This window comes from Antechinus flavipes, chromosome 1, assembly GCF_016432865.1.
Source record: "Antechinus flavipes isolate AdamAnt ecotype Samford, QLD, Australia chromosome 1, AdamAnt_v2, whole genome shotgun sequence".
NCBI lineage: Eukaryota > Metazoa > Chordata > Mammalia > Dasyuromorphia > Dasyuridae > Antechinus > Antechinus flavipes.
This window is the reverse complement of record NC_067398.1, coordinates 508,325,799-508,348,542: the sequence shown is the minus strand read 5'-3', so window position 1 is coordinate 508,348,542 and position 22,744 is coordinate 508,325,799. Positions and strand designations below refer to the sequence as shown.

At 34.6% G+C, this 22,744-nt stretch overlaps 2 protein-coding genes across 8 annotated transcripts in view; one reads left to right on the top strand and one right to left on the bottom strand.

Annotated features, from left to right (window-relative positions):
- PPP4R1 (protein phosphatase 4 regulatory subunit 1) overlaps positions 1-12,011 on the top strand; it is an 87,942-nt gene extending 75,931 nt beyond the window's left edge. For 2 of the 7 annotated variants that reach the window (XM_051970464.1, XM_051970463.1), the window contains 2 exons: positions 2,786-3,122; positions 5,516-6,124. In XM_051970464.1, coding sequence (XP_051826424.1) covers positions 2,786-2,949 — 164 coding nt within the window. In that variant the 3' untranslated portion in view covers positions 2,950-3,122; positions 5,516-6,124. Of the gene's footprint in view, positions 1-2,785; positions 3,873-5,515; positions 6,125-6,150; positions 6,317-11,914 lie in introns of those variants that run through there. The other 5 variants (XM_051970458.1, XM_051970461.1, XM_051970459.1 and 2 more) reach the window with 5 other exon arrangements.
- The window catches only part of RALBP1 (ralA binding protein 1), a 51,415-nt gene continuing 38,817 nt past the window's right edge, over positions 10,147-22,744 (bottom strand). Inside the window, 6 exon segments of the mRNA XM_051970465.1 lie at positions 10,147-12,089; positions 15,277-15,400; positions 15,707-15,828; positions 16,493-16,600; positions 18,003-18,134; positions 21,389-21,550. Of these exon segments, the coding sequence (XP_051826425.1) occupies positions 11,820-12,089; positions 15,277-15,400; positions 15,707-15,828; positions 16,493-16,600; positions 18,003-18,134; positions 21,389-21,550 (918 nt within the window). The 3' untranslated portion in view covers positions 10,147-11,819.

The following is a 22,744-nucleotide window of genomic DNA, read 5'->3' as shown; positions in this document are numbered from 1 at the left end:
GAGTCAGTGTGTGTGTAGCAAAAAGGAGGCAGAATTCTGGACTTAGAGGCAACATGATAGTAGATAGTAGAGTCAAGGTTCTGATAGTAGCTGGGTAACTCCAGGATAAGTCATTCAAGTTTGTGTTTGAGGTAATCCCTGGAAATTTAGTACAGATGTCATGAGAACTTTTAATTGACAAAAACAACCACAGGTCTTAGTGTAGTTTCATAACAGACCAGCTCAGAATTCATCAGAGAGAAATCTTAGCATAGAATTTCAGAGCTGGAAGGGTTCTTAGGAGCCATCCAGTTCAAATCGTCTGTCTGCAAAAAAAACTTTTTTCCAGGAAATCTAACATGTGGGGATTAAGCTTAAAAAACTTTCAGTGAAAAGAACTTGGGATTTTAGGGATGCCCTTTAGTTTTTTTTTTTTTTTAATTTTTATTTAATAATTACTTTATATTGACAGAATCCATGCCAGGGTAATTTTTTTTACAACATTATCCCTTGCACTCATTTCTGTTCCGATTTTTCCCCTCCCTCCCTCCACCCCCTCCCCTAGATGGCAAGCAGTCCTATATATGTTGGATATGTTGCAGTATATATATCCTAGATACAATATATGTTTGCAGAACCGAACAGTTCTCTTGTTGCATAGGGAGAATTGGATTCAGAAGGTATAAATAACCCGGGAAGAAAAACAAAAATGCAGATAGTTCACATTCGCTTCCCAGTGTTCTTTCTTTGGGTGTAGCTGCTTCTGTCCGTCATTTATCAATTGAAACTCAGGTCTCTTTGTCAAAGAAATCCACTTCCATCAAAATGTGTCCTCATACAATATCGTTGTCGAAGTGTATAATGATCTCCTGGTTCTGCTCATTTCACTTAGCAGTCCATGTAAGTCTCGCCAGTCCTCTCTGTATTCATCCTGTTGGTCATTTCTTACAGAACAATAATATTCCATAACATTCATATACCACAATTTACCCAGCCATTCTCCAATTGATGGGCATCCATTCATTTTCCAGTTTCTAGCCACTACAAACAGGGCTGCCACAAACATTTTGATGCCCTTTAGTTTGGGGAATTATGGAACAAATTTTGGTATATGAATACAATGGGATACTAATAAAAAAATTTACAAGAGGGACAGAATCAGAGGAATATAAGAATACTTGTGTTCATTGATGCAGAGTGAAATTATAAAAACCAGTAGAACAGTTTATTCAGTAATCACTTAATTTTTAAATGAAAGCCATTATAAAAGTTTTAAGATGGATCATCAATGCAATGACTATTAATAATTCCTGTAGAATGCTGATGGATTATCTTGACAGAAGTAAAGGAATAGAAGTACAGAATGGGACAAACATTTTCAGATATAGTAAATGTGTAGGTCTATTTTGCTTTACAACCTATGTGTTATAAGAGAGACCTTTATTATTTTTGGAGGGGGAGAATTAGGGGAGATATTGAAGATTGTGGTGATACTTGAACACAGAAATAACAGAAAAATAGAAAGAAAAAACCTTCAGGACTCATTTTTTAAAATCAGGATAAGAAAGTTCATATGGGTACATATAAACCCAACAGGACAATGTAGGAACTAAATTGTTAAATTTAAAATATATAGAAATAACTTAAACAAAATGTAGTGGAGATTTTAATTGCAGTACTTTTTCTGTTCTTGTACAATGAAATGATTGTATTTGTTGATATTTGTCAAGTTCATAATAATAATAAAGAATATTTTTAAAAGGGAAAAAAAAACAGCATACTTAACATTCTGAACAGTAATAATGACCTGTATTAATGACTATTTAAAGTTCTTTGTTGCTTTATATTAATAATAAATTAATACATTTCTCTGATGAATACATTTTCCCTAAAAGCAAATTTTTTAGAATGGAAGTAATTTCATTAAAATATAGGTTATAGATTTGTTTTTCAATTTGTTTATCCTCTAGAAATAAAGGAAGAAAATTTTCATTATATTGAAGAACAGAAAATATTTTTGCAAGACTGAGAACTTTGGATAAAAACATAACTAAACAAATAAATAAAAGAACTTTCCGTGAAAGGACTGATACCTGTTTTAATCAGCTCCTATATTTTAATGGTCACTGCATTAGATTTTTAAAAAGATTTTAGGGTTTTTTTTTTTTGCCTTTCCATCCTCTACTTTTCCCACAATATCTTAACCCTTTCCTCCTCTCAACCATCCTGTGTATAATGAGGGAAAAAAAGAGTCTGACATTATCCATGATGCTTCAAACTCACATACCTCACCTTTGAATGGGAGAGGAAGAAGGCACCTTTTAAAATCCCTTTTTAGGGCCAGTCAGAATTGATCAACATTCAGTTTCAGGTTCTAATGCTGTCCTCTCTATTTACATTACTGTAATCACTATGCACACTCTTTCCCTGTTACTTATGCTTACTTCATTTTGTATCAGTTCATGTGAGTCTTCTGTGCCTCTCCTTAGTATTCATACTTAACATTTCTTTCAGCACAGTCTTTCTACATGCCACAACTTGTTCAGCCATTCCCCAGGGAATGGGCATTGACCTTGTTTCTAGTTCTTTATCATTGCAAAAAGGACTGCTCCAAATATTTTGTGTATGTAGGGTTTTTGTTATCATTGACATAGTGGTAGTAAATGTCTTACTGTAGAATGAATATCTTTATTATTGAGTCACTTTATTGTAATGACTTGGAATTATACAGCTGACATTCTCAAAATTTGTAATTGGAAAACATTACATATTGTTGCATTTATTTTGGTTTTGTTTCCATTTACAGAGTATTTCTTAAGTTCTGCTAACTCTCATCAAGAAGCTGTGGAACAAACAATTATGGCTCTTCAGATGGATAGTGACAGTGATGTCAAATATTTTGCAAGCATTCACCCTTCCAGTAACAAAATTGCTGAAGATGCTATGAGTACAGCTTCTTCAACTTATTAAAGAGCCCAAGTCTCATTGTCTCTTCTGCTTAAAATCCACAAGTGCTCCTCACATGGATGATCTGGGACAGCCTTTTCTGAAGGAGGAAAGATCTCCCCTCTTGCCAGACCTAACTACAGGTGCCAGTTACCTCCACCTGATGCCAGGGATCTTAAGAGTCAAGAGAAAGTATGGTAAACTATAGCTCATCTTGACTTTAGGAAATACTAATTTCTCAGAGGATTATACTTGTCACCGAAGCCTTAAATCCTTCTGTCTTCCTGAATGAATGAAACTTGAATTGGCAGAGCATTTTGGAAGGGATGACAGTCCCAAAACCTGCATTGTTTTCTCCACAGGAGTTAACTTAGCAAGTTTTACTTTAGCAACCAGTAGATGAAATTCTCATAGCCAGAAAGGCAGATGTGTTGTAACAGGATGTAAAAGAGACCTCTCCAGTATTAGCTCTAAACATTTTTATCCAGGCAAGGACCTGATTGGGGTGCGATGGTTTGCTGCCCGACCCCATCTTCAGTAAGTGTGAATAGTTTTTGATGTGTGTAAATTGGAAAAATAGAAATGTTTGGATTTCTCTTTAAGGGCTTGATGCTAACACTAAAAACTAGGATCTGATTTTAACTCTTAAGTGCAGCATATTGCTGTATCCATTAGTAGAAACCTTTGCTGAATACCTATGTTCTATTTTTTTTTTTTTTTCATGCTGGTCATGACCTGAAGGAAATTTATTAGCACGTGTACTATATATGTCAGGTATTTTTAACTGGATCATGATCAGCTCTGAGGTGCAGCTTTGTTCTTCCCATACTGTACATACTTGTGACCACTCTGGGGAGCACCACAGTCTTTAATCATGTTGTTTAAAACTGTTGTTGTGACACAAGTTGTTCTCCACTTGTCCAAATAAAATTTATTAATAAGATGTACATATTTTTGGCTGGTTTAGACACTTGGAAATAAATATGATTTATATTTATGATTTAGTACAATATGGGAAACTAGGTCAACTGAAACCTTATTTGCCTTAAGTAGTTTATTATTTTCTCTAAGGTTCTAAAATTGTATGTGAACAGATGGTAATATTCTTTGTCCTTTAGTATTTTCGGCAGCCCAGCAGTGGGCATCACTGAAATCTTAAGTCCTCCAAACCAGACACCAGGTTGGTCCTCAAGATATAAGAAAAAAGTTAGATGTGATAGGTACCTTTGTTTACCAGAGGGATTTTTGGCTCCTAGTTTGAAGGACCCAGATTGGGAGGTCCAGCATTTTGAATTCTTTTGGAATCTGATAAGCTCACAAGTCCTATAGGAAATGCTAGAGAGGAGTGGAAACAGATCCAACAGATCTTTTGGGTCTGCTCAGTTACTAATTCATATAGCATGGCAGAAATCCAAAAGATCTGGAAATATATTTAGGGAAAGGAGTATAGATATTTTCTGTGTTGTAAGAGAGTATAAGGAGCATATGCCACTTCACTCTGCTTTGCTAGCTAACATCCCAGTAATCAAGTATATTCAAGTCTATATACTAACTTTGCTTCCCTTATTTTTAATATTCAGTAGAACTATTCACTAGTGACATTTGATTAGTTTCCTAGAGATTATTGGTATATGACTAGTTTTCTTGCTTAGAAGTCAAAACAGTGTGTACTTACCCCCAAAAATTCTCTGTTCTTTAAGTCATACAAAGCTATAACAAATCCTTTTTTTTTTTTTTAAAGAGACATAGAGAAATTGTATTCCAAGATAATATCACTGTTCTTAGTACCACATTAAACAATGAGCAATTTATTAAGCCCTTAACTACGTAGCAGGCCCAGAGTTAAGTACTAGAATTGATGGTTCCTACCTGTAAGGTCCTAACAGTTTTGTGGGGAGAAAACATGTAAATGTTACAAAGCAAAGGGAAAGGAAGAAATCCAGAATGATCATCTGCACTGTACAAGCTGGGATTTGAAGTGAGTTGAAGAATCCCAGGAGTGGGGGGTTGAGAAAGGAAAGCTTAAAATTTGTTTCCAGTCCTGAACTGTTAACTATAGTTAGCTACCTATAAATGTAAAGAATTTGCCAAATTTTTCTTTTGCTGTTTGTTAGGCTGCTTATGGTTTAATTCAAGAAATATCTTGAAAAATCTGCTTGATTCTTAAAGCATAAATAACAAAAAACCAAATCCTTAAAGAGCCTTCAGTTAAACCAATAAAATAATTTAAAGTTCTGCTAAATGATGGGCAACCTTAATTGAAAGGCAGTATATATGGAAAGAGCAATCATTTTGAATTAACAACATCTGGATTCAAATCCAACTTCTACTTACGTAGAACTCAGGCAAGTTAATTTCTCTCAGCCTTGTCCCTTTTCTCTGTAAAATGAGAGAAAAAGGATTGGATTAATTCTTTTAAGATCTCTTTCTGCTCTAAATCTTTAAATCCTAAATGTCTCATTAAGTTAGGTCTACTTTGAGAATATGCACACTTGAAATAAGAAGTTTTTTTTAAAGGACAGTTCCTTAATTATTAGTCACATTTGCCCTGAAAAATAGCCCTAGATATGACTTACTCTACTTTTTTCAGGCATGTTTTGGGGGAACAGGAGCTGAGCTGAACATGGGGAACAGGAGCTGAACTCCTGAAGACAGCAAAGGGTTTGGAATCGAATGTAGCCTCTGATCAGTCAGGATCAGTTTAGGCAAGAAAATTTTGGCTTCCAGCAGCAGCAGCAGCAACAGCAACAGCAGCAGCAAGAGGCTGGGTGGTGAAAAGAGATAAGGTAGAAAAAAAATGAAAACACATTTCCCGTAAACTGTCATGAGGGAAAAAAGAAGGGGGAAGAAAAAGCATAGCAAATTTATTTGTACTTACCCTATCTCAATATAAACCTGAGAGAGAGTAGAGTGATTACAATTATTGCTTGTGATTTGCTTTCTATACTATGAAAAGGATTTTTAGGCAATTGTTGATCTTTTTTTTGATTCTTGAGTGCCCTGGAGGGTGGGGGAGGCAACTTTGAGATTACTTTTTTTAAATTTCTGAAGTCATTCATTCAAGTATGGTTTGGAATATTCATTTAAATCTGTGTTTAAAAAATGTTGACAGCTCTATGCAACCTTGATTAGCTAACACTTATACAAACATGAAAAGCTGTGTCTGCTTTATTTTATAAAAACTTAACCAATCCTGTAATGTTCCCTTATTAATGCTTCCAATAGCTTCCTGAACTGCTTGATTTCTGGACAAAGTGAGGGGACCTTCTTACACACTATAAATACTCACTTTAACTTTGAATCTGAGAGTCACTACAGAATATGGATCCCAGAAGGCTTCCAGGGATTTTGCTGTATTATCAAAGTATCTTTGAGTACATAGGTACTTCAGGTAAATCTTTCATTTTGCTGCCTTATGCTGTTCCAACAATGTATGGTATTCAAGGCTAAAAGTTTTTTTGGCTCAGAAGATCCTAGGGGCACACACATTTGACAGCTGTACCCTTGGGGAATGGAGGGGATGACAGGACTTTAACTGACCAAATCCAAGAAAAACTGACACTATTTTTGCACTTTAATGTGGCAGAAGAAAAGTACAATATTCTACAGTAGTAGAATAGGAGTTGGGAAAGGGAATTGCAACTTATTTGTAGCTGAAACAAATTATTTTTAAAAAATCAGAAGTGATTTAAACTAGGGAAAATTTTTGAAAAGATTTCCTTCCTCAGCTATCCCCTCAAGAACAAGGCTGTTGGACTAGTAGATGGTATACCCAGCTTGCTATTAAGATCTTCAAGGTCCATCCATTCGGGCAATAGAAGTAAATTTTTTTCCCCCACCAGGGGCAGCATTGCATTCTCAGAGGGTAAAAGAATGAGCTGAAAATAGCATTACAAAGTAAGGAGTGTGAAAGGATAGGTTGGCACAGGAAGCAGAGACTTTTACCTAAACTTTGAATGTTAATGGACCAAACCTGTCTTGCCAAGCCTGCTTGTTTCTTCCACTTTCTTGACTCAACAATGATGGATGCCTTCATTAGTGTTTAGGTTTCAAGTTTTGTTGCTACAAAAAATGATTCCTTTATCTTAAAAACTTGAAAAACTAAGTAAAATTATAGGGGTGAGGCAGTTTTATTCACAGATATACTCCCTAATATTGACTAACAATTTGTGTTTCTTATTTTTGTGTCTGAACTCCTCCTAAGCTTAATTCCACCCAAATTTGGAAATGTTGAGTATGGAGAACAGGACTAGGTATGGTGGAGCACATGGATTTTTCAGCATAAAGACACAAATTTTAGAAGAGAAGTACTTTGTTTAGCATAATTCAAATTATAAACTGAAGAACACTAAATGACAAAACATTGAAAATCCCATTTTTGCAGACATCCATGTGAGAGCCTCGTTGAAACATAGGAGCAAGCTTCATGTTTCATAATCCCTCTGCCTTAAGGCTATGGGCATTCTGGCTTGCCCACCCACCCTTCCTCTCTCCTTTAGATTATCCCTAACTGGACCAGCTAAATGGAGGGGTTTGCTGTACTGGGAAGACACGAGGATTCTTAGATGCTCAGAGTCATCCATTTCAGACACGTTAACTTCCCTGAGCCTTATATATAAAATGCATTTTTGGTGAGAGAAGGTAGAGGGTAGTAGTGGTCTTGATATTGATACCAATACATATTGATGATAAAGGTAGCGTTATCATTCTTGCAGAGTTCCTTGACTGGTCTTTTTTTGCCTATGCTTGTCACCAACTATGCAACCCTAAGTATCTCACTGCTTGTTTGGTGCTTTGATAACTCAGTTGGAAAATAGGGAAAAAAATAAAATATTAAAAATTTAGTTCCTGGGGCAGCTAGGTGGCGCAGTGGACAGAGCATTGGCCCTGAAGTGAGGACCACCTGAGTTCAAATTTGACCTCAGACACTTAACACTTCTTAGCTGTGAGATTTGTGTAAGTCACTTAGTAACTCCAATTGCCTCAGCAAAAAAAAAAAAAAAAAAAAAAAATCAGTTCTTATAATATCAATAAAAGTACAGGTTAGTAATTAGAGAGCAGTGCTTAACAGATTAGTTGCTGGCTTTGCTTTCTTCCTGTCCCTAGATGACCAGGTACATATGGATGCTAAATATAAAGGAAACCTGCAAATAGATTAGTAATTATAAAACACATCATTCTCTTCCTCAAAAATCATCACTGGAAGCTTCAGTTAAAACAGCTCTGCAGTTTACCCCATGGAAGCACTTCACTCTAGACTGATTTCCTATTCCTCTTTACTTACCACATTTCAACCATACTGTCTTGTTCCACCTTATCTTTGTGCTCACCATACCTGGATCGCATTTCCTCCAAGAACCAGCTCACATGCTTGGTTCTATGTGCTTTCATGATGTATAGTTAAGGTGTTATTTGCCTTGTCAAATTTTATTTACCGTGAATGTATGTATCCTCCCCCCATAACTCATCAGAATAGAAAGCTTCTTTAAGATGGAAGACTTCTGACTATTGCTTTGTATCCTAGAGTTGTGCTTGCTAGGGTGTGCATACTCTAGATGCTGATTTATTGAATTAGTCACAAATGATAACATTCAGCAGAAATATTATCAGATTGCTGAACTGTTATCACTCCTTATTCAAAAATCAGCTGTGGTATGACATTAAGGATGTCTGAAAGACATTACCTTCTACATGGTGTAGTATCAATTCTTGTTTTTAACTTGAAGTCAGTTTAAGGACAAGACAAAATAATCTCTGCACCACCACTTAGTTGTAGCATGATTCTTATTGTAGGCTCATTAGAATCAGCAACCCCACAGCTTTTCTTCTCGCCTATTCAAAAGACCCAAGCTGAGCTTAGTTGGAAGGCACAAAGGATCAAAACTTGGACTTATTTCTTTGGGAAAGAAAAAATCTTTAGTTGTCCTCACTTGGTTTGAACAACAGCATAAGGAATAAATTCTCCAATTCTTAGTTTGTAACAAAGCCGGAAACAGCTTTCTCATTACTATCTGCTGGACAAGCCTGAAAGGAATAGGAAACAAAATCATCCGAAATTAAGAAAGGAAAAGTATTTTTTCTGTGAAAGGGGAAGGGGGAGATTTGTCCTATTATGTATGTTTGACTTTCGAGAACTATGTAACATTTCAGTTCTCAAAAGGTGACTGTTAGCACGAAGGAAGAAAAACTTATTTGTGTCCTTCATATTTTAATGAATTCAGCAGCTTTCCTACTTAGAGCTGGTCTAGTTTCAAAGATTTGATTTCAGATCCTGGCACAAGTCCATATTAGATTCTAGGGTTGGACCCCTTCAGAGGCACCAGCTCTCATGACATATTCACACCCCATATTGTTTTGTTGGTTATTAAAAGCTTATAGGAAAGATTAATTATGCATAGATTTGGAAGCTGACTTACAAAATTAAATCAGACCTTCTTTAGATTATTCAAATGTTATCTGAAACATTAGAGCAGGGGTTCTTAACCTGGGATCCCTGGAGAATACATTGAATTTACAATATAATGTAAAATTATATATTACATATAATTTGTAAAACTTAAGGGAAGAAGCATTTTTATTCAAATTTGCAAAAATTATTATTTTGGTAATTTTAATAGCCAGGAGCAAATGTTATAATTCTTAAAGCTTAAAGTTAAGTGCCAAAGGTTATTGGCAAGCTGATGAATTATTTTAAGTAGCAGAACCACATAAGTGTATAGTAACATTTTATCAAAAATGGATTAGCTGCCAGATTTTTGTTACTTTTAAAAAAAACCACCTTTCTTTGGTTAGTAGCTTACTTGGTTACTGTCTAAGAAGATTACAGTACATTACCTACATGAGCCTTTTAAGAAAATATAACAGAAAATGTTTTCAAAACAGTTAAATGTAAGTGTTCATTTAGACATTTTTACATATGAATGGCTAGATTCTAGAAAATGGGTTTTACGTTCCATCAGCTCTCTCTGGGATCTCAGACACTAAGCCACTTAAAACTTTTCAATAATCCAAATAATTCTCTGTTTCATTGGAGGAGAGGATAAGAGAAGGCCCAGGGCGGAAGAGTGACTCATAAGGAGTTTCTATGAAATCAGATCAATCCTTCTCTCCTCACCAAATCCCACTTCCCAATCTTAAGCAATCATATAATCCAATCTGTTGCTTTCTGTAAGATACATTTAAAACCATCCCAAAGAAATGAGCATTTCAGAAATTGAAAACTTTTTTCCCAAATGGCTGCTTGAATTTATTTGCTTGATGCTTAATGGTCCTGGCACAAAATAAAAATTAACCAATATTAAGAGAATGGAAACACCAATTAAAAAACCATAACAGCTTGATAAGAAATTAGTGTTTACACAAACAAAAAAGTAACTTTAAATATTTTTGCCAGCAAATAGAAAAATGAATGTAACAGAACAACTAAGAAGGCTTTATACATTTACGTTCATCACCTGACCATATTTTAGTCACCATAATATCTTCTTTCCAGATTTTAAAAAAATAGTATGTTGTTTTCTATAACATATCAAAGCTTTTTTTTTTTTTTTGTACAAAATCAAATAATGGCCAACAATTCACAACAGTGCAATAGGTAGAGGATACAACCACATCCAAGAGGTGCTGAAAATAAATACTCAAAATTCTAGGGAATAAAGATTACCAATGCTCTTGGGGTTCTTTTTAATTGTCATATGTTGAATATTTGACAGATTTCATGGACATCATTTATTCTTTAACATACTGAAAAGAATCTGTCTTAAACAGAAAATGGCCTAAGAAGACAGGTATTAGGGAAATATCGCTGCAATGAATTTAATAAAGAAAAAGAACAGCATAATGACTATTAAAAATGATTTTCTATTGCTGAATCCTATCAATTGGGAGGCTATAAATCAGGCTCACTTGAAAGATAGAATTTAAAATTTTGTTCAAGAGAGTATATGGCTTAACCAGGCAAAGAGACATTACATTCTAGCCTAAGCAAGCAATAGAAATCCACCTGTATTTCTTGTTAAACATCAATCACATTTAAAGTTTTATCCACTTTTATGTGGAAAGGAATTAGGAGAAAGTTAATGCCTCCAAACAGCTTCACGGAAAAGCCACAAAGAACATGAATGGTGTAACCAAAAATTAACAAGTGGGCTTATTTTTACTTTCTGTTCTATGTGGCTCATGCTGCCAAATATTTCTGATACAGGAGAACATCAAGGGCAATCATGTCTGTTTCACTGGGACTGAATCATATAGTCCTGGAGTGGTATAAATTTATTTTAGTGTAATCTAAAATTGCAAAGTTTAGAATTTATAACGATATATAAAAGTAGCCCATTAGCCCAAGCCATTCTTTGTCCATCATGAAAGGTTCAGATGGCTCCCCCATTATGCACCAAAAAGGTATAAAAGGCACAAGCAAAAGTGACTTAAGTAAGCAGAAATCATGATGGGTGAAACAACAGATCAATTCACAAGGCAGATACAGTAATTCATGTCTGATTTTGTTTTCTTCTGAAAAAGAAAGCAAGCCTCCAATTCTGTTATAGTGAAAACAAAATATATATATATATTTTTTGGTATTTAAAAAAAACTATTCAGAATTACAAGTTTTGAGGTTCATTTTATGTGAACTGAAGCAAATTAATCTCCAAATAAGCTAACTATCTGGAAAACATAGCTGTCCCCTCCAAGCCTGAAAATCCTTTCACTATATGCTCATGTAACCTGAGCCTGATGAATTCATACATATGAAAGAGACAAACGTCCCCAGGGTTAAAAGACGTCTTTACATAATGTACACCAGAAGAGATGTGTGCACTTTTATTCTCAGTATTACAGTAAATTGCACAGTCCTTGTTAAGTCTAGTAGATTTCATTGATGCCTTAAAGGCTAATCATATCGGCGTTTCCTTCCGGTCTTTGCTTGGTGATGGCTTCACTTGCTCCTTAACCGCCTTTGGCTGCTGCTCTTTTGCTGCTTTTGTTTCAGGGACACAGTCTCTTTGCTGCTGAGGTCCACCCCCACGCTTTTCTGGCTCTTCATCTTCCTGCACCTGCTGCTCGGATTTTGCCCGCTGCATCTGGAGCAGTCGAAGCTGCACTCGAAGTTCAATGATGGCCTCTCGTTCTTCGTGAATTGCTTGGTTCAAATGATTGTTCTTTATCTTTACCAATAGTAGAAAGAACAGTGTCAATTAAGCAGTGAAAGAAAAAAAAAAGTTACCCAATGGCAAAGAAATTCAACACAGTGGTCTTTTTGTTGCTTGACTAGGAAAGAAAAAAAATTATATATACTTCCTTTGGTGGCTACACTTAGTTAATGCCAGTGTAACACACTTCAGATAGAAAGGATGGAAGGAATGTCATCTTATTTGAAGTGAATTTGGATTCAAAACCATCCTTTATAACTGCCTTGTCTGAAAATACTGTCAGCTCTCAGTCATTCATACTGAGCATAGGAGCATTCCACCTCCCAATCCTATCCATCAACCGTGATGACGTTTTGTTCCTAAGAAAATATAGCTTGTCAGAGCTTATGGAGCTCCTCGTGAAAAAAAATCTGAAAAACCACTAGCTCCTCAGCCCTATTCAAAATCTAGTTAAGCAGCAGTATTCTCTGTTGGTTCTCGGCTGGGTAGAAATGCAAGGGACAATCTGTCCCTCTTACTGCTTGCTCACAGACCTAAAGGGCAGAATTCTTTCCTGTTTTGACACTTCCTGAGACTCTAAAAAAAACTCAGCTCATTTTCTTTTTCATGAGCACCAAAGAAATCTTCTGGACACCGTTAAGATACTTCATACATGTTAGGTAACTATTGTTGCTATTAGTAAATATCCTAAGGAAATTTACATCCTAGAGAGATGGAATAACGTTATATGGTTTAAAAATCCTTTCTTTGAAACTGAAAGATGTTCTTTGAAATTTAAAAAAAAAAAAACTATCCATTATCTTAGGAAACTTAACCTATCCTATAGGGAGATTATCTCACCCCATAATAGTCATTCAAGTCACAGTGCCACATTGTTTTCAAGGGAAAACAATTCTGTCATAAAATGTTAGGAGGATCAAGTTATAACAACCCTATCGAATGTGCTGCTACTTAGAAGAGAATGGAAACATTGATTAAAAAATCATAACAGCTTGATAAGAAATTAGTGGAAATTAGTGTTTACACAAACAAAAAAGTAACTAAATATTTTTGCCAGCAAATAGAAAAATTAATATGAAACAGAATAGAAGGCTCTTTCTACGTTTATGTTCATCACCTGACCATGTTTTAGTCACCATTTTCTCTATGGTCAATGCAGCAAAGGCTGGCAATACATCTGGAGAAAGAGGATGTTGGTTCTAAATCCCAGTTCTGCCACTTGTGTCACCCAGAGCCACTTTTCAGAGCCTATGTTCCCTTATAAATAAGGATAATCTACAGCAAAATCCCTCTTGTTTTCAGCCTCAGCCAAGTATAGAAAAAATAGAATATTTTGTAGATACTCTCTCCCAAAAAAAGTAAAAGAGCAGATTAGTTGATATGAAGACTTATTGAAGATTGGGAGTTAGAAGAAATTTTGGAGGCTAAGGAACCTCAGATATGGAAAGAGCCTTTAAGGTTCTGAAGCCAATCCCACCTGATTAAGAATTCCTTCTACACATCCCAAATTCAACAAGAATCTATGATGATTCCTACTCTGTTTCAGGCATTCAAATAGGCTTGGTGTACACAAAAAACAAATATTTCTATTTTCACACTTTACTAGAAGAGAGAAAATATTTTGGAAAAGGGGGTAGTGTGCAGTGGATTCACTAATACATGGAAAGACCAACTAATTATTGGTTGGCCAACTAGATGGCGGCACTTAAGATTAGCTTTGAATAAAATTAAGGAAAAATTAGGGAAAAAAACCACAGATATGGAAAAAAAAAACTATAAAAAGTCAGAAGATGGAAAGTTTTATGTATAACCACAAATTAGGTAGAATTTAAATTGTATATAGGGGGAATAAAATACTACTTCATAATATACCACTTAAAGATAGGCTGGAGCAAAAATAGGAGTTATGACATTTCTTGAAGTGACACGGACAGACCCAACTAAGCTTTAGTTAGGAATATCAATTAGATAGCTATAGAAAGTAGAGTTTTAAAGCTGGCAAGAGGGACTTGTCCTGAGTGGATGTGATCAATAAGACAGGCAACTGATGGAATGTAACAGTTAAATGAAAATTTGAAAAGTGGATTTAGAAATTGAGAATAGTGTCTATTAGGAAAAAGGAGTAAATGAGGGATTAGGAGGGACAGTTATTTTAGATATTGCCAAATCTAAGATGTGTGGACCATTGGAGTTCTCTGGCAGGCAACTGGCAAGATCCCCTCCTAACAAATGGACACTCAGCCCTTCACTGAAAGACCAATAATGTTTACTTTTAACTATAATGAAGAGAATCAGTTTTAGACCTAAATTCATATCTAGCCCCTGAGTAACACACTTTCCAAGATTAAAATTACAGAAATCCATTAGTCCAGTCCCTTATTTCTGTCCCTTTCTAATTACTGCAAGGTTTTCCTTTAAAAAAAAAAAAGCCTAAATCTGTCTAATTTGTACGCAATGCTATGAGTTTTGCCAAATGGAGGAAAAAATATGTGTAATCCCCTTTTCACAGAACATTTAGGGAAAATGTACAAGAGATTTGCTCTCTTCAGGCTTATAAGCACAGCTATTTCAACCAGTTTCAAGTCTTTTATCTTTGTGTGATCACTCTCTGGCTTCATCAACATCCTTCCAAAAAGCACAATAAGGATATCTCATAATGCTGTGGATACTGAAAAGCATTCACTGGTTTGAGTCTCATCTAACACTAGTGAGTCATAATTCTGAACTTGCTAACCCCGAGGGCTTTTGCAGATGTACTTCTCTCAAAATCCCAAAATTATCTGTCAAACCCATTTTTACCTTATCTTATCCAAGGGCCAACAGTCTACTTGATTATTTTGGCAAGATTATGCTTTAGTTGAGATGAAAAAATTGGGTCTTTATGTAAATTATTTTTTTTCCTAGAGGCAGGAGAAGAGACTTGCTTTCAGGAAAAAAGGATATCTAGCCAGCTGTGTCAATGTAGATACTCACCTGTCCAAGCAGAAAATGCCTGATATTTTAAAAAATGATTTATCAATTGCTAAAGAATATAACTGCAGAGATTGTTCATTAATATGCCATAACCAAGAAGTGGTATCCCACAGAAAAAAGGAAATTCCCCCAAGCTTGCAAGTGTGTAATAATTTATAATGTTCTACTTCCAAAAGTATAGTACTGGTAGTACTTAGTACTAGTACTTTTTTCAGAAACGATTTCTCACCTCTAGCTCTTCATTCTGTCTCTGTAAGTCTTCAAGAATGACCTGTAGCTCCTCTTCGTCTTCACTCTCACTCTCACTCTCAGAAGAATATTCCTCTGTTTCACTCCGACCATGCTGTTGACGACTAGAATGGTAAAGAGTGAGCAAAAAGCTTCATGTACCAATGCAAAGAAAATGCTTATTTAAGGTTCGGTACGGCCAATATCAGATTTCTGCATATTTAATTCTAACATCATTAATAAAAGTTCTCTGTTTTAAACAGCTGGAAAGTCAAATATGGCTCTTGGGAGTGGGGTTGTATTGTTTTTTTTCTTAAGTGGGAAAAGTAAAGAACTAAGGTATAAAAGTTCCCAGATGCAGACACAATGGTCAGAAATCATGGCAGACTAGGAGAAAGGGAACATTTCCCAAGCTTTCCCAGGTTTCTTACCTTTGAATTTCAGCAATTTCTGCTCTGAGACGTTCTATCTCTTCCTTTTCCGAAGCTATCTGTCTCCGGAGGAACTGTTCCATGGCTAGAAGCTCTTCCTGTTCAGTTAGAATCTCATTTTCCTAAAACAACCAAGGAAAATTATCTGAGCAGGTCTTGAATTTTTCACACTTTATAAAATCCTATGTTTAGAGTCCAATGCCCAAAAGTCGAAGAGAAAAATATGGAGGACTGAAATGAACACGTTGTATTCCCTTTTTTCCTTTTGTATTGTTTTTCTCATTGTTTTTCTCTTTTGATTTTTCTCTCCCAACATGATTCACAAGGAAACGTGTTTTTAAAAAATAACTAGGAAAATTTAAGCCCTGCTGCAATCTTAAAAACATTGTGATTTTTAAGTTAAATAGCGATGTCATATTCCTCCAAACCAGGAAATTTTTATACCACATACTGTAACTGGAGTAAAATGTCATCTCAAGAGCTTGGAAGACACTCTTCTGTTATTGCCCTATCCCTGGACAAAGCAAACTGTCAAGTCTACCTGCAAAAGGTGTTCAAGGTATAGGTGATCTAGCATGGAGGGGATCACCTTCATGGATCACACTTTGAAAACGAGTACTCTGGTCAACTCGCTTTACCCAATAAGATCCTTTTAAAAAGTCTATGTTCTATTATTAATCTAAGTTCCACTCCATTTTCTTCAATGCAGTATCCTTAGCTGAATTTTCTCCAGACATAGAAAAATGAATATTAGCTAGAAAAATATTAGAGACTAAAATGTAGTACCTGGGCAAGTAGAATATTTATAACCTCTTCATTTTCATTCATTTCTTCTTTGGAGACATCCTCTTTTGAAAGGCTGGCAATTTCTTGAGCAATCTTGGTTTCACACTCCTGTCAAATCAGACAAGTAATCATTTAAGGGACCAATATTTCATACAGCAACTTTTAGAGAGCTATGGAAGATTCGTGTTTTTCTAAAATGTTTCTTCTGGAAAATTACCCTTCCATTTCCTTTTCTAAAATTTAAAAACAGCAGTCGAAATAATTTGTCCATTTTAAAGACATATCTGCTTATACCCTCCCAAAATTATTTTGAGATTAGGCATTCTAAAAAGTGTTTTTCTTTAACCTCTGACACTGAGACCACAAAACTACTTTCTTTACATTCCAAGTGAAGTACTACTATTATACTTCTAACAATGAATCCTAACACTTGAGATCTACATCACAGAACCCAGATGGCATGCATGACTGCTCTACAAAACATCCAGAAAAATATCAGAAAATTACTGGTAAGAGTCAATTGAATCTTTTCTATGTTGACCCAATCATTTCCAGTTTGTTTTTTTTAAACAGAAAAATCAAATCTATTCTGTTACCTCTTTATATAGAAAAATCAAGGATCTAAAGTTGACAAGAAGGAAGTTTATCTCATGTTTAAAAGGGAGAAAGAAAAGCGGGACAAAGACATATAGAAAAATGAGAATTTGTCAGAAGAGAAAATATAAAGCAATTAAGATTCTGAAGAACTGTTACTTCCCAAAAAGTTCTGTTGGCATGTAGGGAGGAAAGAGAACATACTGACAAAGCCAGAAAAAAAAAAATTGACTCCTCACCCAAACACAAATCCCTACTCGTCTGTCACAAAGGCACACCTAAAAAAATTTCATGATTTTAAAAGCTAATCTACAAAATCTCAACTCTGGATTCTTTAGAAGCTTGGCCTACAAGTAAGAGCCAACAGAGTTCATGGGTTTCGGGTTTCAGGTTTCATCAGGTGTTACAAACGCAAGAGCTAAACTTTCATTTGAGGCCAAAATCATTACTTGGCTCCTAGTTATTAGTAGTTAGGTGGATACCAACAACAACTCGTAATTAAAACAAAAAAAATTCTTGATTTCCTCTTTCACTATCTCAGTATTCCACTTTTAGGCCCACCTGGTTTTCTCAAATCCTAAAGCCCAGATTCATTCCCAATTGCCTTCATCTGACCCACTTTTAAGCCTTCACAGAACTCTTTTACAAATTGTTATGTACTGGGCAACAAGACACAACATACTCAAATTGGATCTTAAAAAATTAGTCAAGTTTGAAAAAAGCATTTAGAAAAAATGTTTTAAGCTAAGAAAAACAATTTTTAAATTTCAATAGTACTAAAGTGAGTGAATTTCAAGAAATACAACTTAAAAAAAAACAAAACAAAATACTTAGTTGGAATACAAAATTGGAGCACAAAATGCTTCTACCCATATACTGTAAGTAATAAACATGATACATGGAATAATAAAATTACTTGTCTTTTTGCTTCTCTCAGTTTTCTTTTGAGGGCTGTTAAAATTCTTTGCACCTCCCATAATCTTTCTTCCTTGGATAAATCTTTTATTCCTGCCTGTAAATCTCGGTGTAGACAATTCAAAAGAAACTCCTAAAAAAAAAAAAAGCCACAGACACATCATTTGCAATTGCTTACCACTGAAATACCAAGTCTTTTCGAAATTTCAAAATAAGTGCCATTTCCATCCTTTTTTTGCCTTTCTCTGTTATCCCTAGTGCTTAATCACAACTTTTAGAGCCGAAACATCTTCCCCACACATACAGAGCCCTCTAGAGATCAGGACCCCTAACTTCTGGACTTCTTAATTAACTAAAGGCATAAAAAGGACTCGCCTACATGGAGTTGAGGCCTTTCAGATTTAGCAAATATGCCAACACTAAAAGAATCACGCTATATTGACTAGACACATTTCCCTGTACCTAAGATAAGTACTGAAATATCCTTGTTGAATATCTTTCTATGTTATGGCTAGTAAACTTCCTTCTGTTAATTGTTGAATGATAAGAGTATTTCACTCTGTCCCAATACTGATCTACAGGTAACTGAGTATATGCCTGAGTCAGTGAGAAATTTAGACCTCTGAAATTGACAAACTTGCTATTTTGTTGGCTGTTGGGCCTTAATAAAAGGACAGAAAAGTGTTAATACAGATTAAATTAAAAAGTGTGTACTGGGCACTCACACACAAAAAAGCATGTGTCACTTCTAAATAATATAGCCTAAATATCTACCCTAATAGGCAAAGAAATGCTACACTGAAAATGTTATTTTGCTTCTGTTCCATTTTATTCGAGCACTGATCAACTGATGGGGCAAATAACCTGAAGAACATCATGGGTGGGTAAGAGATGCAACCTATAATTTCATAATCTGCTGCCCTCATAACAAAACAATAAAATGCTAATTATTTTTCCTTGAAAAAATTTCAAGAATATGTGCTGCAAAGGTTTTTTTTTTTTCTCCTTAAAATAAGGTTTTTAGGGATTATCTAGTCTAGGAGGGAGGGGCTTAATATTTGTCTGTTATGAATCTAAGAAGTCTGGTGAAAACAATGGACCCCCCTTTTCAGAGTAATGTTTTAAACTCTACATAAAATTATGAAAGAAACCTATTATAGATTGAAATACAGTTATAAAAACTATTCTTCAACTGATAAATGGTCAAAGGATATGTGAACAATTCAGATAATAAAATTAAAGCCATCTATAGTCATATGAAAAAAATGCTCTTAAGTCACTATTTAAAAACAACTCTGAAGTACCACCTCACATCTGTAAGATGACAAGAAAAGATAATGGTAAGTGTTGGAGAAGATATGGGAAAACTGGGACACTAATACATTGTTGGTGGAGTTATGAACTGATCCAAGCATTCTGAGGAGAAATTTGGAACTGTACCCAAAGGGCTAATAAAACTATATATTCTTTGTGAATAGAGCATCAGCCCTAAAGTCAGGAGGACCTCAGATACTTAACACTTACTAGCTATGTGACCCTGGGCAAGTCACTTTACCTCAGTTGCCTGAGCAAAAAAAAAAAAAAAAAAAAAAAAAATTTTTTAAATTGATTAACCTGGGCTCTCTGAACTTTTTTTTTTTTAAACTTATTTTTTTAAAAATAGCCTTTTTTCAAATTTTTTGCAATGTAGTTTACAACATTTACCCTAGGAAAAAAAATCTATAACACAAGGTTTTACAAAGGTAAATGTTGTAAACTACTTTGCAAAAAATTTGAAAAAAGGCTATTTTTTTTAAAGTTAAAAAAACAAAAGTTTAGAGAGTCCAGGTTAAGAATCTCTGATGTAATCCATTGTTTTATCTTGTGGATGAATATTTTTAATCCTTATTGTTTAACACATTAAAACATTTTTTACTACTAGCCTAAATTCCTATATATTTTAGTTATCACGTCTTAATCTGCTCTCAAAGAAATAAGAGAAAAAGTTTATCACCACAATTGACTTGCCTATACGTGAAAATCTTTAAGATAACACTTTAAAAATATGATTCCCTGGTAACTTCTCATTGTAAAAAGAAATTTAAAATTGTTAATTTTCATGATTCTCAAACTATGGCAAAAAAGCTGGAACCTGGAGTTCAAGTGTTCTAAAACTCTGTAATTGTTGAAGAAAATTCAACTTAAATAAGATAGTCTACAGAGTCTGGAATTCAAAAATGTGAAGTTCAAATCTGGCCTCAGACACTTACCAAATGTGTAACCCAAATCACTTAACCCCAACTACCTTAAAAAAAAATTTTTTTTTAAGGTTATCACCTCAAATATTTGTCTTTAACCGATTCTCAATTTGTTCACAACACCCAAGTGTCGAATTCTAAATCAACTTTGCCAGGAACAACTAATTATTCTCTAGTTTGTGAGAATGTAAATGTAAACTTATGTTTCATTATCTACATTAGTGAAACTTCTAATTGGCACAAACTCAGAGCTAGAAATATTGCAAGAGGCAAAGTTAGGTATTTGCCTAAACCATAACATGCAAGGATGCACAATACTAAAAATTTTTTAAAATTAAAGTGAGAAAAAAATCTCCTTAAGTGTTGGAATTCATTTATGTAGAGGAACTCTGAAAAGGTGTATCTGAATCTAAGAAAGCAGAGCATTTAAGGATAATTACCTACTCAAGATGTGATAATGATTATATAAACACATGGTGATGTGATGGCTCTCCTCACAATTGGGGCTTGCTGAATGTGTTGTGATGAGGTAATCTGAGGCAAGGATTGGAGAGCGGAGAGAAGGGGTGAGAGCCTCTCTGCCACAGCATGCTGAGGAGAGAGGACTTTAGGCCCCAGATTCCAGAGTCCAGAATATATCTTTGGCAACGCGTGGCAGCTTGCCTGCCTCCTTCACTTCTCCTCCTAAAGACCAAGGACTTTGACTGATCCTGACTCTGTCAGATCCTGAGGCCCTTAGAGAACTAATCTGGACATTATACATTTATGCTGTTATTAATACGGTTATTATAGTTTTCATTTAACTTACTAATTAAGTCTATGAATACAAATCTTTGATTAACAAGGAAACCAGCTAAATTCAAAGCCTTAGCTTTTAAAGTTGTACTTAAAGAAACAGATCACACCAGTAAAAATTACATGCAAAAAACATGTGCCAGAAATAACAATTCAGTGAAGACATGCAACATTCTTGTGTCTAGTGCTATATGTATCAACAAATTAGAAACTTCTTCCTTTATGCTAAATAAGGCAGTGAAACACTGAAATACATCAAAGGCTTGATCTATGAGGCAAAATGTTATTTATTCATTGGGCTAAAAAAAAAAAATTTCACATATGTGAAATATAGATACAGATAAATGGTCCGAACCTGTCTTCTGATTTCCTCCTTGATGCTTTCCTGTGTTTCTGGCAGTGTTGGCATTGTGGCCATGTTAGACCATCGAAGGGGTTTAGTCACCTGTTTAAGGATTACATTTCCAAAGAGCTCTTGCACATGTGTAAAAAACACATACAGGACACGGTTACTTATCTATAAAGAAGAAAAAAATTCCCAAACAATTTTTATAATTGAAACTTTTCTGAGCATTGATGAATAGACATTTTTTTTAGAATAGAATTTTCACAGATCTAGTTCAACACACACCTGAATGAAAATCCTTTTGACAGGATAATAGTAAGATTTTCCTCACTATTTAATGGCTAAACTATTAATGGTTAAAACAATGTGAATGTCAGTAGACAGCCATTAATTACTAATATGGAAAAATAAATTATTTTTACATACAACACTGACTTCTCATTTCTATTTATACACTACAAATTTCTACAAATCCATCATAATAAAAATCTATTAATATTTTCAAGAGTGTTGGGGGGGGATCCTTTTTTTTTTAGAAGGAATGATAAAATTTAATTATATATTTTTACACATGGGATCCTTTCAATGTACAAAACTGGAACTAGGAAGAGGGGCTAAGAGAACTGTCACCATACTTGTAAATGTTTGTCTTTAAATATAAATGCATATTACTTGTTTATTCAAGGAGCACTGTGAGTTGTTCATTGCCAACTTTTTCCCTTTAGAATTTGTTTCATTAATTTTCTGGTAAGACATCAATATTAATTTTACTAAAAATACTTTTAAAATAAGCTCTCCTTTTCCTAGAAATTGTTATTTAAAACAATTCTATTTAAAGGATCCATAAACTGTAACTCGTGATGATAATAGTGATTATTGTGGTAATAAGTGACCAAATTCTGACATTGTGCTTCATTATTAACAGACTGAAAATATGAAAAGTAAAAGTCTACATTTTTGTTCCCAATATAAAATGACAAAATGTCTCTACAAAAGATGTTTGACAAAAGCAAAAAAAAAAAAAAAAAAAATCTCTGGTTTTACTTTTACAATAATAATACTAGAATAACCTGGACGTGTTTTTGCACAAATGCAAAGAATATGCACACTGATCATTTCAGCCAGAATAATATCCTACCCAGAACTGAATAGGAGGTAAAACAATTCTATGGCAAGATTTCATTCCTTTATCATACAAAATAATGAAGACCAATTGTTGCTGTTGCAAAAAGCCTTTAATTAACATAATACCTAGTTTTGTCACTGATGTATCTTTTTTCCAATTATAAAGTCATAAATATGCCTTTTTAGCAGCCATTGTTATATACAATGAAATATTAAGATCAAAGTATAACTAAACCAATT